This window comes from Molothrus aeneus, chromosome Z (genome assembly GCF_037042795.1).
Source record: "Molothrus aeneus isolate 106 chromosome Z, BPBGC_Maene_1.0, whole genome shotgun sequence".
Lineage (NCBI taxonomy): Eukaryota > Metazoa > Chordata > Aves > Passeriformes > Icteridae > Molothrus > Molothrus aeneus.
In genome coordinates, this window is record NC_089680.1 from 18,070,405 (window position 1) to 18,088,109 (window position 17,705).

The following is a 17,705-nucleotide window of genomic DNA, read 5'->3' on the forward strand; positions in this document are numbered from 1 at the left end:
ATAAATGGGACAGGAGCCCTGGTGACACAGGACATGTGAAAGGCTGAGGTACCATGTGAAAGGCTGAGGTACTGACTTCATCTTAGTGTTTACTAGAAAGATCAGCTCTTGGTGTGCTAAGGACCCAGACACTGGGGAAGGATTGGAGCAAGGAAGGCCTGCCTGTGGTGGGAGAGGAATGGGTTGGAGAATGCCTAAGCAAGCTATTCTTACCTAGGTCCAGAGATCCTCATAAGATGCACCCACAAGTATTAAGGGAGTTCACTGATGTCACTGTGAAGCCACTCAATAATTTTTGAAGGATCATAGTGATTGGGACAGGTGTTTTTGAAGAAAATCAGATGTCCTGCCTGTCTTCAGGAAGAACAAGGAGGAGCATCCAGGGAATTACAGGCTGGTCAGTCTCACTGTGATCCCTGATAAGGTGATCAAACAACCAATCCTGGAAAGTATTTCTGGCTATTTGAAGAGGGGGTGTTCATGAGTAGTCAGCATGGGATCCTTTCCCTTTCCTCAGCACTGGCAAGGCCTGCACACCTGGAGGACCGTGTTGTTCAGTACAGGAGTGTCATGGACCTTCCAGAGATAGTCCAGTGAGGAGCTCCTAAGTTGTTGAAGGGTCTGATGTTCCTCTCACAGGAGGTAATGATGGGAGAGCAAGGACTGTGAGTCTGGAGTAGAAGAGGCTCAAAAGGCCTGCAGTATCAATGTATACAAATACCTGAAGGGAGGTTGTAAAGAAGGTAAAGCCAGGCTCTTTCCAGTGGTATCTGCTGACAGGCTAAGAGAACAAACTATAGAGGAAATTGCATTAACCATTTAATACATGTAAAGGTGCCCTAGGTTTGGCCAGAATAGGGTTAATTTTTTACCATAAACAGAAGGGGGCCTGACCAAACCCTTCTGTTACTTGATACCATCTCATCACTTGTCAGGGGCGGGAGTAAGAGGCTCCCTCATTTCTTGTCAGGCTGGGAGGAGAAAAACTGTGGCAGGTGAAGAGTCTGGTATTGCACTTTCTATGTAAATTATTCCATTGTGTTTTACCTTTTGTTATTAATGTCGTTGTTGCTTCCTTCCTTCTCTCATTGATGCTTCCAGTAAATTGTTGTTATCTCATCTTTTAATTTTTACCTTTGCTCCTCCAGTTCTTGACACCATTTCCAGAGAGGGGAAGGAGAAGGGGAAGGGGGTGGAAAAAGTGAGCAGCATCTGGTTCGGGAGAATCTTGGTGGGGGCACTGGGCCATGACAGATTTATGCATATATATATATATATATATATATATATATATATATATATATATACACACACACATATGGTCATTGTGAGGATGCTCAAATAGTGGAACAAGCTTGCTGTGTAGGATAGTCTTATCCCAGGGGATATTTGAAAGCTGTCTTGATGTAATTCTCAGCAAACTGGGTGGCCCATTAGAGCAAGGACGTTTGGCAGAATGGCCTGCTGAGTTTTCTTCCAAAAAAGAAAATCTTTTCCCCCTGCTTTGTGAAAAGGGGGAGAATCCTACAAGTCTTTTCTCAAAAGGTACTGAATGCTGGTGATCTGGGAACTTCAAATTTAAGTGCTAGTGTAGATAATTAGAATACAGGGTTCTAAAAATCACAGATTAGTTGCATTTGTCTCACTCAGAACTTAAGCAGCCAAGATCCTGTTCCCTTGGCATTTCTGTCATATAGGCCATCCTGGTTCCATCCGGGACAAGTTTAATTTTTGCAGTACCTAGGAGGGATGTTATTCTATACCACCTCACATTGTTGTCAGGCACAGGGGGAAGGGACTCTCTTCAGGGAATAAGGGGTTCCTCACAGTGGAGAAAACATGGCAGATGGAGCAGTCTGGTATTCTGTGGATCATTTCTTTTTTTAGATTTTTTGTTATTAATATTGTTGCTGTTACCCTTCACTTTCTTATCCCATTGCTGTTTCCAGTAAATTGTTCTGATCTCAACCTTTTGTGATCTCTGTATTTTGTCCCTCCAGCTGGCAGGGAGGGGAAGTGGCACATGGTTTTACGGGAGTACTGAATTGGAGAATACTGTTCTTAGACCACAACATATGCTTTAATAACTTTTTAATAGTAATTCTTCCATAAATACAGGCTGGCTGTTGAGCATTTTCACTTGACAGCTATTGTGGATGGCATCTAAATGATAGCCTTTCAGCCAGCACATATGTTTCTCGAGTTCCTCATGTGCAGCATGTTTAACTTGGAAATTGTGCCTACATGTTGTACCTATTTATCATACTTTTTTTTTTTCAATTGCCACTACAATTAGATGTTAATAAGAATGTGATATTTTTCCCATTTATGTTATATCACTGTCAATTTTATTGGAACTAAAACTGCAGCATAAATGTGTCTCTTTGAAATACTAAATTTCACTTACAGTATTTTGAATCAAGATGTGTGGTTGTGAGCAATTAATCCATGAGAGTGGCATTGAAAAACAGCTCCAGATTCCCATGTAACTTTATATTACTGGCTGCCTCAGGCATGGGATCTCAATTTTCTATTGCGTCTTGGGTTTAAGTGAGCATCCTAGTTCACAGATAATGGCTATTGTCTGGAAAAAAGTTTTCTGGAAAAAACTAGCCATTATCTGTGAATTAGCCATTATCTGCTGGGTTTCTGTTTGTTAATGTTACTTACAGAGGATTTTTCATATGAGTGCACCTGTTGAATTGAGGAAAGTCATATCATACACAAGTCACCCTCCCTTAGTACTTAGTATCTGCTAGGAAGCTAAGGACACATCAAAACCACTTTAGTATCAGAATGGAATAAAAAAGGGTGAGATGGCATGTTTGCTTTCTCTTTGATAGCAAACTTCACTAATGCTAGATGACAAGAGGAACAAATGTAAACACATAGCTTGTTTTAATGTTATGAAATACAGCAAATCGTGGTATATTAATAGATGCACACAGTTTGAACTTCCTTTACCAGCTAAAATACTTCATTGATCCAGCTATCTCTAAAAAATTATTATGTGTGAAAACTAATTGCACATGAAGTACAGCCATGCTGGGGACAGGGGAAAACTGCCTCTGACTTGGTTTACATTTCATTGCTGGGAAATGAGTGGCACAGGGACTGTTCTAGCCTGGTTTTCAGAAAGCACTGATGAAAAACTTAGTCCTACATAAACATAATGTTGTGGGCTACATATGAGCACAGGTAAAATGTAACTTTAGGCTCATAATAAGCTTACTATTACTGAGACTATATGTGGAAATATTTATAATCCTGAACTGCGAAAAAAGGAACCAGTACTCCAGAACTTAAAAAAACCTAGCAGGTTCAGTTCCATCCAAAAGACTAGATCATGAAAATCACAAAAATAATTGTACTGCAAGATGAAATTTTAAATTGGAGAGAGATGATTAAATAACTTCATTCAATGTATTAAAACTGAATTTATACCTAGAAATTTTTTTTATAAAATGGTTTCCCCTAACATGACTTTTGGGTGTTACACAGCTAACAATGGTGAAAGGTGATAACCAAGTGCTTCTGCACTAAAGAAATTAGGAGAGTGGGAAAAAATCAGATTCTGTGCATGTAAGAGTTAATATTTTTAATCTATATGGAACACTGACATAAGAAATGTTGAAGTTTATTGGAGGAATCTGTTAACAACTGTTTAAGTCCTGATGGCTTTATTTCTTAAAGTCATTAAATGTAAATCTAAGAACACTAAAACATAAACCAGAAAAGTGCACAGCATGAAGTGAGAAATAGGTACACTGCTCTCAGTGTTCACCTAGCAATACTGTATAATTTGGTGATAATCTGTGATGGAAAAACTGAATGTGTGGATTCAAACTATTTAATTTAAAATATGGCATTAAGACTGAAATGAGTCGTGCATTTGTACCTGGGTTTCTGAGCAATCTGATGTCCCTGACCACAGCAGGGGAGCTGGAACTAGATGATTGTTAAGGTCCATTCCAACCCAAGCCATTCTATGATAAATAAGAAACTACAATTTTGTTCACAGGACCTCCAATATTAGCAATAAAAGTGCCATATATTATTCAAGTTTGCACATTATCTTCTTTTATTCTTTGCCAAAGGGATCAATACTGGCATAGGTGAAGTCAAGAGGTGGTCTCATTCTTTTGTTGCCAGAGGCTGAGAAGCAGAGTTCTGCTGTATACCTTAGGCCATATTTTAAAAAATCTTTTCAGCCAAGGTGTGCATTTATTGTTCACTGCAGTGGTAGAAATATACAAAGAACCTCAAGCAAAGTTTATAAAGCTTTTTTCTCTTCCTCTTCAGAGACAGTCATGGGTCAGAATACAGACAGCTTCTTGTTTTATATGTCCAAACTTCAAGTCTCACTTTTCTAGGACAACAAAGAACTGCTTATATTTTCTTTATGATTTGCTGATTTTTATTTGTGATTAGAGACAAATTTACTTACAGGAAAAGCAGGTAAAAAAGTTTGTCAATAGGAAGTATAAAACAGAATATTTTTACACAGCTGTAGCATTCCTGTAGGGTTACAGTAGAGCAATTACTAAGATTATAGTTACTTCCTTTATTTTTGGATATTACTAGTATTACTTTTTACCAAAGCACAGTTTTAATGTTTTCAAGACTAAGCAGGCAAGTTTAAACACAGAAGCCCTGATTTTATCTTTTGCAAATGATTTTGAGGGTTTCTCAAATTCTTTTTGGTTTTCCAGGTTGCAATTATAATGACTAAGTACATGTTAATATTTTAGAACATATTGCCAGTATTTCATTACACATAGGCTGAATTTGCATGAGTTCATTTTGAACCATGTCTGAAACAAGAAAAATAAAGCAATAAGTAGATTTATTTCCCTCTGGCAGTGAACTTCAACCTTTTATGTGATGAATAAAACACTTAGTTTTTCTTTAATTATTTCCAACCCATTTGACAGTGTTTTCATCCCAGTTCCAAATGGAAAAGATTAGACTAAATGTAATACTGGTCTTGTATTGAGAATTGTAGTTGTTGTGCTGACAGGTTTGATAGGGTCTATATGCAATGAAAAAAAACATATGACCACATTCATAACTGTTATGACTTACTAGACTTATGCTCTGCTCAAAAATTTGACCATTTTTTGGAAATTCTAGTTCACTTCAGTTATTCTTTTGAGGCTCATTGATGTGTTCTAGAACATGGTGTAGTTGTGTTTGTTAATTTTGATTTAATTATAGCAGAGAAGCAGACTGAGCTTTGGGATCCAGCATGTTTAGAAAATGGTAGAAAAAGCAGACAGCCAAAAGGAGCTGTGGGAAGGGGAAAACTTGATGAAAAAATCCATTTCCTGCACTTAGTTTTCCACTTGAGAAAAAAACATCAGACTAGTTAGGCAAGGAGTGAGTGGTATATGCAGTGGGAGTGTGTACAAAGTCTTACAAGGGATTTCCGTAGAGGCTGTTCAGATAAAATTTGGTTTTGCCCTATTTTTTCCCTCCCTCTTAATAACTCTTAAACTTTGCCCAGACATTTGGATATTCCGAATCTTCTTCACCTGGGACTAAAGGTTTTTTCCTTCTTAATCTCCTGCAGCGTTGAAGCTTTTCTTGGCCTTTCTTCCAGTACCTTAGGAGTACGGCTGTGTTGAAAAGAAGGCATCTTATACTGCAGCTTTTGTCCAGTCTGTCCCATTCTGAATGTTGGAAGAAAAAGCTATTAAAAATCAGATTCAGAATTCCACTTGTGGGCTTGGTAGCAGTGCCCATGCACCAGGCCCCTGCTCTGGCCTCAGTGAAAGTGATTGCTTTTAATTCTGTGTAGACTGTAGTATTCAGAGCACTGTTTTTCTTCTCTAGGGCAAAATGAGGAAACTAGTAATCAAGGGAAAAAACCCTGAACAAACAAAAAACCAGTAAGTGTGATAACTGCTTATATGTTCTTCATACCATTCTTTTAAGTTTTCTTCTACTATTGATGGTATGACCCAAATACTGCTATGGCCCACAGTAAATGATTGATGAATCCCAGCTGATTTGATTCAGTTTTGAATTTCATAAAATGTATTTCAGGGTGAGAACACATTGAACATGTCGATGTTACTTGTGATTAAGCTGTGGAGTAAAATTTTGTAACTCTAAATGTGAAGATACCTAAAAAAAATAATTAAAGAGGATTTGTATGTCCAGCTTCTTATGGCTTGGAAAAGCATTGGATACATCCTGTTGAACCTTGGAAATTCCCTTGAGAAAATTTCCTTATTACTTACAAAAACTACATAGGTTAAGAGCAGCTGAAGTGGACTGCACTTGTAGTTACTTGTGTGATGTTGCCTCCTGCAGCAGGATTGCTAATCTCCAGAAGAGAATATAGACACTAAAGAGAAATTAGAAGGGAAAGTATGAAGAAACAATTCCTTTGTGATACTTTGTAAGTGTCTTTCTCATTGAAGATTTTTTTTTTCCGCCCATGACAAAGCAGTTTTAAAAGAAATCATTAGTACTTCAGAATTCCCTCTCCTTCCTTTCCCAACTCCCCACGTAGCTGCAACTCTCCATACTTTGACAGGGAATATTTCTTAATTTTTTGTTCCAAAGTTGTAAAATGTATACACATCCCCTGGAGTGTCAAAAAACTGCTCATCTCCATGGGGTTCAAATTGGTAATGGTTACGTCTACCTTGTGGATTAATTTTTCTGTAATTGAGTCTTGTGGATAATGAAAAATCCCAAGTATATCTTTTATGGGACAATAAACATATTATTTTGAAAAAAATATGTTTTGAGCATTAATGTAAATGAAAAACACATGGTGAGGTAATATAGTTTTAAAAAATAATAGAGTCATAACATGGCTTGGATGGGAAGGGACATTAAAGATCATCTAGTTCCAACCCCCCCGGCATGGACAAGGATGCAACCCACTAGATTAGATTTCTTGCAGCCCCATCCAACCTGGTCTTGAACACTTCCAGGGATGGGGCATCCACACGTTCTTTGGTCATCTGTTCCAGTGCCTCACCACCCTCACAGTAAATAATTTCTTCATAGTATCTAATCTAAATCTCTTCTCTTTTAGGTTTATTAACATTACTTCTTGTCATATCCCTTTCTGACTGTGTAAAAAGTCATCCTTCCTCTGTCTTGTAAGTCCTGTTCAGGTAATGGAAAACCACAGTGAGGTATCACTGGAGCCTTCTGTTCTTAAGGCTGAAGAACTCTAGCTCTCTCAGCCTGTCTTTGTAGGAGAGATGCTCCAGCCCTCTGAGCAGCTTAGTGGCCTCCTCAAAACTCACTCCAAGAGGTCCATATCTTTCTTGTGCTGGGGACCTCAGAGCTGGATGCAGCACTCCTGTTGGGATCTCCCCAGAGCAGAGCAGAGCAGAGGGGCAGACTCCCCTCCCTTACTTTGCTGACCATGCTGCTTTGGATGCAGCTCAGGACATGGTTGGCTTTCTGGGCTGCAAGCTCACACCAGTGGCTCATGTCCAGCTTTTCATCCACGAGGCTTTGCAGGGCTGCTCTCAATGACTTCTTTTCCCAGTCTGTGCTTATGTCTGGGATTGCCGTGATCCAGTTACAGAACCTTGCACTTGAACTTGTTGGACTTCATGAGGTTCTCTTGGGCCCAGTTCTTAAGCTTGTCCATTTGGATGGCATCCTGTCCTTCTGTTGTGTCAACTGCACTGCTCACCTTTGTGTCATCTACGAACTTGCTGCAGGAGCACTTGATTTCACTGTCAGTGTCATTGAGGAAGGTCTTACAGGGCACTGGTCCCATGACAGAGCCCTGAGAAATCCCACTTGTTATCAGCCCCCATGTGGACATGGAGCCTTTGACCAAAACTCTCTGGCTGCACCCATTCAGGCAATTCCTTGCCTATCAAACAGTCCACTCATCAAATCCATGTCTCTCAGATTTGGAGATAAGCATGTCACATGGGACACTGAAGACCTTAGAGAAGTGTAGGTTGGTGACGTATGCTGATCTTCCTGTGTTGACTGTTGTAGTCATCCCATCACAGAAGGCCATCAGATGGGTAAGGCATGATTTGCTCTTAGTCTCCAGTTGTGGAGAGAACACTGTATTCCTGATCCCTCCAACGTCTTTCCAAGAGACATGAAATCCCTTTTGATATTTCACAGTCTCATAGTTACAACCTTATTCAACCCTGCATGAAAGCATAGGAGTGGTTGATACTCCTCTGGTTTTACCAGTCTTGGTAACCTCTTTGTGACATGATGATAGTGGCCCTGATAGGCAGGAAATCTTGCTAGAGAGGCTGGAGGGTAAATGGCTGCTTCCCTGTGTCTCAGTGAGAATTCTCCAGTAATTGCCATGCTTCATGCACTTTTGGTGGCACTCATTCTCGTATGAATGGTTGATTGTACCAGTTTTGTAGCATTCTCCTCTTCTTGTTCTTGACTACATATTGTGGAGTTTTCTCCTCCGAACCTCATACTGTCGTATTTGTTATGTAGGGGCGATTTAGTAGCAAGGGGGAGACTCTTTCTTTTACTCCAAGCAGAGATGAGGTCCAGTCTCCCTTGCCTTACAAATCAATCAAGCCTATCTCAGGGCTGGATGCTAATGTACCTTCTGTTTCCAAGGTCTTCCAAGGCAGCAGCTGCCTCTCTGCCTCTGTCAGTGCATAATCCCATACCTCAGTCTCCTGCTTGGATTCCCAGATCATATACTACCTGATGAGCTTCTCACACAACATGGCAACCTGCAGAAGGCAGGTTATCCATCTGGGCACGGTTGCACCCATGACAACTACCTCTGCCTTCAGGGCCCGGGGGGTCTTTCAGATTGTGGAGTTTCCTGCAGCTGAGGGTCCAGGTGGTTCTTTTAGTCTTCAGCAAGTCTATTTGGGTCTAGACATAAGGTGGCTGTGGTCTCTCTTGGTTTTAGTCTGACAGCTGTGATGTGTAGGTGCCATTTTTGTTACAGAAGGAGACTGCTTCCTTTTCCTCCCCAGGGAGAATTAAGTGGCCTTTTCTGCATGCCCTTCCTGGAGAACTGCTGTGCCACGTCCTGACCATGGCACCACGCCCTGGTCACTCGCACTTTCCGGGGCCATTTAAATCTGCTGGCAACACTCACGCCATGTCAGCCTCACTCATGAGAGCTGATGGTTCCTGGTGGGTCTCTCAGCTCTTACTCATGTTTCTCTGACATTGGAGGCCCTGCCCTGCTTGTTCTAGTGGTCAGCCCCTGGCTGCCAGTGCTGTTGCTGATATCACTGCTGTGTGTCCCTGGCTGACCTTAATAATTAAAGTATGTTTTAATTAATAATTAAAATACATTTTAGAAAAACATTGTATTAATTCCTAAATTCAGTGTATTTAGTGGCAGATGATGAAGAAAATACTCTTTTAAATGAAAGAGATATTCTTGAAGTTCTTCATAAACTCGAAGAGCGTAGTATTATATCAGGTGTATTAATCAGGCATTTAGGAATTCATCTTTTTACCCATAAAATGTTTAGGTAAGATGTGCAGAACTTCAGAATTTCATATAGTATTCTCTTTCAACAGCCATGACTTCAAAGAAAATACACAAATCATGGCATCCTTTGCATTACAGTACTGTAGGTGTGGGATAAACAACCTCTGCTAACCTGAGCAAAATAATAGTTTCCTTTAAAAGGAAAAGCAGGAGGTGTAGGAGTAGAGGAAGAAGGATTATTGAGCAAGTTAATTAAAAAGAGCCCAAGGGAAAAGTTAGGAAATTAAAACCCATAGAATCAGCATGACAGCAGCTAAAAATATATCGCTACAAGATATGCTGAGGGTGGGGAGCAGCAGGGAAGCAAATAAAGAATTTGATTAAACAGTAAGACATTTTTTCAGCTATTTGATTTCTATATTTCTTCTGATCCAGCCTCAGTAAAACAGTGGAATAATAATTACACTTCTCAGATTCATGCTAACCTTTAGAACAGAGATTACTGAAAAGTTAAATATTCAAGGCTAACATTTGCTACATCAAAAGACAACATCTCATGGGAAAGCAAATATACAAGCAGTATGTGACACAGTTTGGATACAGTTTTATGAGGAATGAAAACTTACAAAAGGAAAGTGGAAAAAATAACCTTAGTAAATATTATAGTATTATTCGAGTAATACAGAATTGAGAAATTGTGGTGTGCTGCTCTGGATGGTATTAGAAAGCAAAGACTATTGTGCAGTAGATTTCAGAGACAGTTTTTTATTTTAAAGTTTTATGTAGCTTTCTAAGTAACATCTGTTCTAATCTTTGATCTATTCTAATGGTACTTCTCTTGAATAGAGAAAATAACATGTAATGTTGATTTTTGCTTTATTAAATGTGAGACGTGTCCCTCAGTTCTGGATGTACATGTGCCAGAGCAAATGTCTAAAATGTGTTAGAGCAGACAGGTTGGCTTTTAATGACTGCTCACAGTGCCTGAATTTTCACAAGTTAGGGGCATGCCTACAAGTTTACACATACATGAGTAGGTAAAATAAATGGATACAACTATTAAAAAAGTATATTGAATAAGTATATTTGTGTGTTTTTCAAGACGATATAACACAGGACATATTATATGAAATGAGAAGGCACTTTGAAGAGCTGAACTATGTGATTTCCTTGTGTGTCCAGTTCTGTGGTTTTTTTTCCATAAGGTGGGCTTTGTTGGTTCCTTTCACTTAACAGGATGAACTGTGTTAGTTTAGTATCTAAATGATGACATTAACTAAAAAAAGGGAATAGAATTTTTCAGAGCTTTACTGTTCTATGTACCTCACTAAGATGAATTTTTATAAGTGATTACTCTAATGCCTAAAACATCCCACTGTCACTGGTTGAATATTTCTCCTTGACATGGCTCATTGTAGTTTTCTGTCAGTGTTCAGAATTTTGACATAATATTGGGTCAACGTTCAGATCTAATGGCTCCATTTCCTATGAATTACACAGTTTATTCTGTGTGGATTTAACTGAGGCGTGGGTTCCTTGCATATGAAAATTAATTAATTGGTACCTGTGTTAAGTGATGAGAAGCACAAATTGAAAAAAATCTGTGGACTTGTCAGAATGTGATACATCTGAAGTCCCTTTGATTTGTTTCTTTAAATAAATGAAACATTTAAACTTTTTCTTTCCCCGACTTCTTTTCTTAAAGGAAGGGAATTGTTGGTGTGTAGTGACTTCCTAGGGCAGAAAGCATTACAGGATGAAAGAACAAAAAATTTGTATTCCTTTGCTGGCTCTCCCACAGGTGCTTCATGCAAAACATGTATCCTTATTGTATGTTGGGTTCACCATATGTGAAATGATAGAGACTTCTTAGCAAAGATCCTGATTATTTTCTTCACTCTTTGTCTCTCCTAAAATGGAAACAATTTTGTTACAAACACCCAGTTCATTAACCATCAGTGGGTTATTGCCCTAATTACAGCTTAAATAAATCCTAAAGTATTTTGATTTGTGGAGCTTTCTGTTTCCCATAGCTAATAGACAGGTTTGTTTAGTGAACAATGATACAGATAGTTTTGAATGCAAATATTTTTTTTTTCCCCCTAAGCTAGGGAACAGTTTTTCTCACAGTATTTGAATTAACTGTCAACAGTACAAAATGCTACAATGTGGAATGTCATTGAGGTTATAGGTAGAGGAAGAATATAGTGAAATTGATTTATATTGAATAGAGATAGCATTTTAGATTTGAAGTGGTGCAGCTGAGCTCCTAAAAGGTCTTCAGAAAGAAGCAGTGATTAGTCCTTTTAATTATAAAGCCACAGACAAGCTAGGTTTTGTGTATCTTCAGAGAAAATTAATTAAAATTAATATGCAAATATTTATACAAGTTCTTTATGGTGTTTCTCAATAAGAACATTCTCACTGTTTTGTATGAGTTATGTGTAATTTGATTATTAGGTAAAATGCATTACAAAACCTTTGTTGGCCTTAAAATTAATGTAAAAATACTTATGAAATATTTAGGAGAACTTAGCACTTATAAGCAGATAGCTTTTTATCTCCCAAGTAAAAGTGGGTCTGGAAAACAAATTTCTGCATCCCCCGTCATCCCTTTCTCTGTTCTAGGGAGGTGAGAGGATCAGAAAGTTGTATTTTAACCTTTTTCCAGTTAGCACTAAAGTTCTTCAATGCTATTAGTTAAGGGCATAGACTGTTCTGTAGTCAGAGCATCAGTTCACTAAGTTCATTGCCTCAGAGTTGCAATGCTTGACAAATCTTAAGTTTTACGAGGATACAAATGTGTGAGAATCTGATGGGAGTTAAGTGATTTGTGTGGGAACTTATTTGTAGGTGTAACCATGATCCCTTGTTCTGTCATCTCTGATATGGGTAAAGTAATTGGTTACAGTGCTTTTCAGTAAAGTGTGTGTTTCAATAAAATACAGGGGTTTGTTTATTCCCTACCACAATGGCTGTGTCCTTAGGTAGTTGGATTCTTCTTCAGCAATTTCTGATACTGCTGTATTTACATTAAATTCTTATGGGCCATTGGTGTAGCGGATTTGTCATGGCACATTTGGATAATGAGTTGTATATGACTAAGTAATTAGTTCAAGGCATTACAAACATGGGTTTGTCTCTTAGTTGTTTTACACTCATCCTAAAAAGCCAGTCCCATTTCAGGTAATCTGCCCCTTTCCTGAGGTGATTTTTGGATTACTGCATGTTGGGAAAGAGACAGGGCACATAGTCTGAACGTGTTAATCCAAATAATACTTTTAATGTGATTCATGGAGCTTCTTGTTGTTATAGCCCCACTACATATGTTTTGGATGAAGATGAGCCTCGCTTCCTTGAAGAAGTTGATTACAGCGCAGAGAGCAATGAGGAAGACGTTGAATTAGGTGATAATGCGGGTGATTATGAGGCAACTAATCAAGATGATGGACTTTCAGACCCAGATTAAACAAGAATACACCTTTCTTGAACCAGCTTTGCTGCCAGTAACAGAAAATAAAGTATCCTGAATTTCCAGTCATATACTTCCTTTCTGTTTTCTACAAAGGGGATAAGCTTCAGTTAACACAAATGACTGGGGCCTGCATAGCTCAAGGACAGTAAATATTTCTGATAAATTTGCATTTGTTTTATTTAAGGAGTTCTGTGTATTCTTTAAGCCCTAAATAGATACATTTATTTACCAGTTCATTTTCTACTAAATAGTACTGCATGGCATTTTGTGTCCTTAAACCCTATCTTCCCGGGAAGATTGGGTTATAATCCAGAGAAATGGATTATAATTTTTAGTGCGTCAGAGTACAGAAAATAATTTTTTGTGGTACAGTTCTTTGACTTGCTTCCTGAAAAATACATATGTACAGATTTTCTAAATTAATTTGTGTATGTCTGTGTATATGCGCGTGTGTATACTGAGGTGAAGAGGTTATTTTTTGACATTATTTCAATGATACTTGATTGTGTTTGAAGCAATGCAGTGCCTGCTCTGAAACAATTCAGTAATTACTAAATTAAAAATGAGAAAATGATGTATGAATTTTTGCACTTGTTTCTTGCTTCTTATGATTATGTGGTTTTGCCACAGTATTAGGTGAAAATTCTTACTAATGTCTGTTCAGAGTTCAGGAATTTTGCACAGTGACCAATGCAGCCTGTGCTTAGAAGAACTAGACTGTTGTATAAAACTCACCCATAAGATAGGCATGGTTTGATTTGAAGAAGTTTTCTTGTTTAGTGTACTTGTCTCCAGGAAGAGGTCGGGTATGTACACTCTATGTATATTCAGCTACACGGCTGCTCCATTTTTCTTGTTGAATATGCACGTAGTTAAAAACTGTTCACTTTACCGGAGGCACATTAACTATATACCCAATCTAACTGCTCTAAGGGGGATAGTGCATTTCGGTTTAAACCTTTTTGCCTGATTGCAACCTAGTGCTAAGTCTGCTCTGATAAGAAGATTGGACTGTAACTTCCTGAGGTCTACTCCAGGCTGAATAATTATTCTGTGGTTCTGTATTCTTCATGTTTAAAGTCAAGCTGTCAGGTATGGGATTTACACTTCTTCTACTGTCGTCTTCTAATTATTATTGCCTCTTGCCTCTGCTTAAAATAAGATCTAATAGAGAAATGAGGAGAGTTATAGTCTGTGGTTTACAGAATTGAAATGTTCTGCAATGAAAAATACTTTTCAAAAATTATTTTTACTTGATATGACCCAGTTGTGGCATTCATTTTCTTCTCTATCTGCAAGGGCTTTAAGAACATGAAGAATAACATTTCTAACTTATACTAGGATTTTAACTGATTAGGATTTTCTCTGTTTGTTGTTCCAAATAAAACTGTATTTCAGAGGGGAAGGACATCTTCTGTAGAGGGATTTAAAAAGAATAGAATTTATGAGAATTAACTGTATCAGTGTTTTTCAGCCAGGGGTTGGATATGCACCAGGATCTGTTCTTTCAAATTCAGCATTGTTCGGTAATGCCTGTCCATATTATCCTGATTCTGAAACTGGGGAAGGGGTTTTGATTCCTTGTTATATGCAACTGTATTTTTGTTTAATGATTTAAATTTATATTAATAAAGATATGGAGAGAGGTAGGGATGGAAAACATGGAAAAGTTGGAAACATTTAGAGTCTTGTTCCTTGATAAGTTTTTCTCTGTGGAAGTTATCTTTCCTTGTGTTCTGTGAACTACATACTGTAAATAAGAAAATTTATTTATTACCCTGTTGAAGAGGAGTCCTCTGCATTGAAAGTAGAGGAATTTGGGAACCTGTCAAATGGAAGAATTAACCTTGCCACAGAATTTGAATTATTTTTCTGTCCAATGACAGCAGTTCAAAATGCTCATATTGCCCTGTCAGTCCTATACTAGTTATCTGCATAAATAGATTTTCATCCATAAGGGCTCCTACTTCAGTGGGAGTAGTTTTCATAAATAAAATTATTCATAAACAATTTCACTTCAATTTCAGAGAATGCAGGATGCCACGTTTGTTAACTGCATTGTGCATGTCTTCTTAGGTTTCATTTGAATTTGTATTAATCGTGGAAAACTATTTTTATACTACTGGCAAGACTAGAAATATACTTCATCTATTTAGAAAGAATTGTGGCTTAGTAGTACAAAATTGTCCTTTTCTCCTGAGTATGTATGTATATTTGTTTTTCTCATGACTCCTACCGCTTTTAATCTGTGCAAGAAAAGAGTTATCAGCTATATAATGTCTCAGGATAACATGTTTATACATTAGATTGTAATGCAGTTATGCATTAGATGTCACTTAGGTGTTAGATGTCACTCTGGCAGCTGTTGGGCTGAGTTTCTGCCAGTGTAATTCTAATGCAGGAGATGAAACTTTGTCCCTATCTTACACATTGTTAAAAATGCAAAAAACAAAGATAGTTACCTCAGACATTTTCCAGTACTTGCCTTTTGAAAGGTAAAGTCTCCATTTGTGCTCACGGGGATGCCAGTTCATGGGAAGAACTGCTGCAGTGAGAACTGCTCCATACTGTTTATTCCTTCTCCAGTACCTGTTGCCATTGTTGCAGCGGTGTTGACAGACATGGTGGTGCCCCCATTTATGTGTTTTGGTGGGAAGTCTGGTGTTTGGCTGAAAAAGGAAGAGCTAACACTTTGAGCACACATTCCATTCTGTTACTGTGGCATTTGCCCTGAAGAAATGGGCAGAATGATAGCAAAGAATGGCAGCATCTTGGACTGTCACAAATCTCATGCACATGGAGTGTGGTCTGTCCCAGACAATTGACTGTCTTTATTCTATGCATTGGCATTTCAATGTGGCTTTGGTTTTAAATGATGGTGTGTGCTATAAGCATGACTGGTTCTGAATATGCAAAGATATCCCTAGATCTTCCTCCAGTAATAACAACAAATAAGACTATAAAAAATAATTACATCTGGGTTATTTACTGTCTTGCTTCTAAGTAATTGCTGGACAATGAATCACTTCATTCCCTTTCCAGAAATAATTCAAGTTGAATCACAAATTTTGGTACTTCGTCTTCACTGGTGACATCCCCTTGTGTAATATAAATTATAGCAATTTGTGCCAAAATCTTGCCTGGTCATTTTTTGAGGTGGATATCTTTATCAGCCTGACTTACCAGGGAGTTTGGTTTGAATCTCAAATAAGACTGCAGAAGCAGTAAACACTGTTCACAAAATGCAAAAATACAAGGTTTCAGATAATTTCTGTTGTAATGCTATGATAGATATAATTGTTGCAGTGTTAGTGTGCATGCCCCAAATACCAATACTTACGAATAAAAATGCGTAATAAAGGATTACTTACAATCTTTTGCTTTCCTATTATTGGTTAGTGATAATTAAGGATTCCCCATCCTAGCACTTGCAGGAATGTTCTTACCTGCAAGGACAGCAGTGTGCATAGCATTTTAAAAAACATATTTTGTTTTCTGTGAAATTAAACTCAGTGTGCTACAGGCTTAGAGTAACATTTGCACATTTGCATATTAATTGACTGAATTATAAGTATCTAAAAATTTTTGAGATTCAGCAATGTTTGTAAAACTTATGATGACTGGATGAAACACAATGAAGATCTTTGCAGAGCACACAGAAGAGCCTTCTGGTGAGACTCTTTCCCTCCCACACAGTTAATAGGATATTAATCTGATCTAGGAAAGGCATAAGATTATTCCTCAATAAGTCATCCCTTTACAATTCAAGTCAGACTGCTGTAGAGTTATTTTTACTATATATGTTTTTGTAGCAGCAATTTTGAGATTTCAGTAATTTTTTGAGGGAAAGCTCAAGATAAAATGAGATAATTAGTTTCATGCAGCTGTCTGAAAAGAGAAAGTGATTACTGGGAGTCATCAATGTAACTTTTGTAAATACATTTGCAGGTTATTCAACTACACCTGTCATGTTACTTTAAGTTGAACGGCTTCACAAATTTTGTTGTCTAAATAATTTTTAAGATCTACAATAGTCAGAGTGTCAAATTAGTCTTAGGATATTTCTCTTTTATCAGTGTTTCTAAGGGCATCAGGGTGCAAGTCATTTGAGATGTGAGCTCACATCTTGTTTGCTTAAGTAAACTAAATCTAGGTTGCTTTTAAAGATAGGCTTTAAATACAAAATGCCAAACAGCTGTGACACCTAGTAAAGAATACATTGTCTTGGTTTTTTTTAACAATATTATATAAAGAACTCATCCAATCCCTAAACAATACTTCATAACTATGAAAGACCTTCCCTTATTTCTTGTTATTAGAAAAAGCTAGGTGCTGTATTTCTTTTTGCCTTTTTTAAAACAAACAAACAAACAAACCCTAAAAAAACAAAGAAACAAAAAAACCCCACCAAAATACAGTAGTGTTAGTACACTCAGTACAGCTCTTATTAGAGCTCTTGTACAGCTTTTGAAGCAGTTTGGAAAGAGTCATTGGTACAAAATATGGGTTTATCATCAAAGGAAATGACACACTGTAGGATTGCCTGATCCAAATTATGAGGTTATGAAATGTCAACCAGATTCTGCCTCTTGTCCTTGCAACATTCTTACCACAAGATGTTTGTGCTTAGAGCATGCCCTTATTTCTGGCATGGGGCTATTTCTCATGCAGCTTTTTCCATGGTAGATTGGAAGAATATATACTAGCAGCACCTCATTATTGTGTAACTACTGTCAATTTTCACTGGGCTGAATGCTAACAAATAAAAGAATCTGACCAACAAAATTCCATAATAGTACTTCC

General features: G+C 37.8%; 1 protein-coding gene across 1 annotated transcript in view; it reads left to right on the plus strand.

The window, feature by feature from the left end:
* Positions 1-16,275, plus strand: part of AGTPBP1 (ATP/GTP binding carboxypeptidase 1) — a 66,073-nt gene extending 49,798 nt beyond the window's left edge. Inside the window, exon 27 of the mRNA XM_066568805.1 lies at positions 12,743-16,275. Coding sequence (XP_066424902.1) covers positions 12,743-12,896 — 154 coding nt within the window. The 3' untranslated portion in view covers positions 12,897-16,275. The remainder of the gene's footprint in view (positions 1-12,742) is intronic.
* Positions 16,276-17,705: the final 1,430 nt, after the last annotated feature.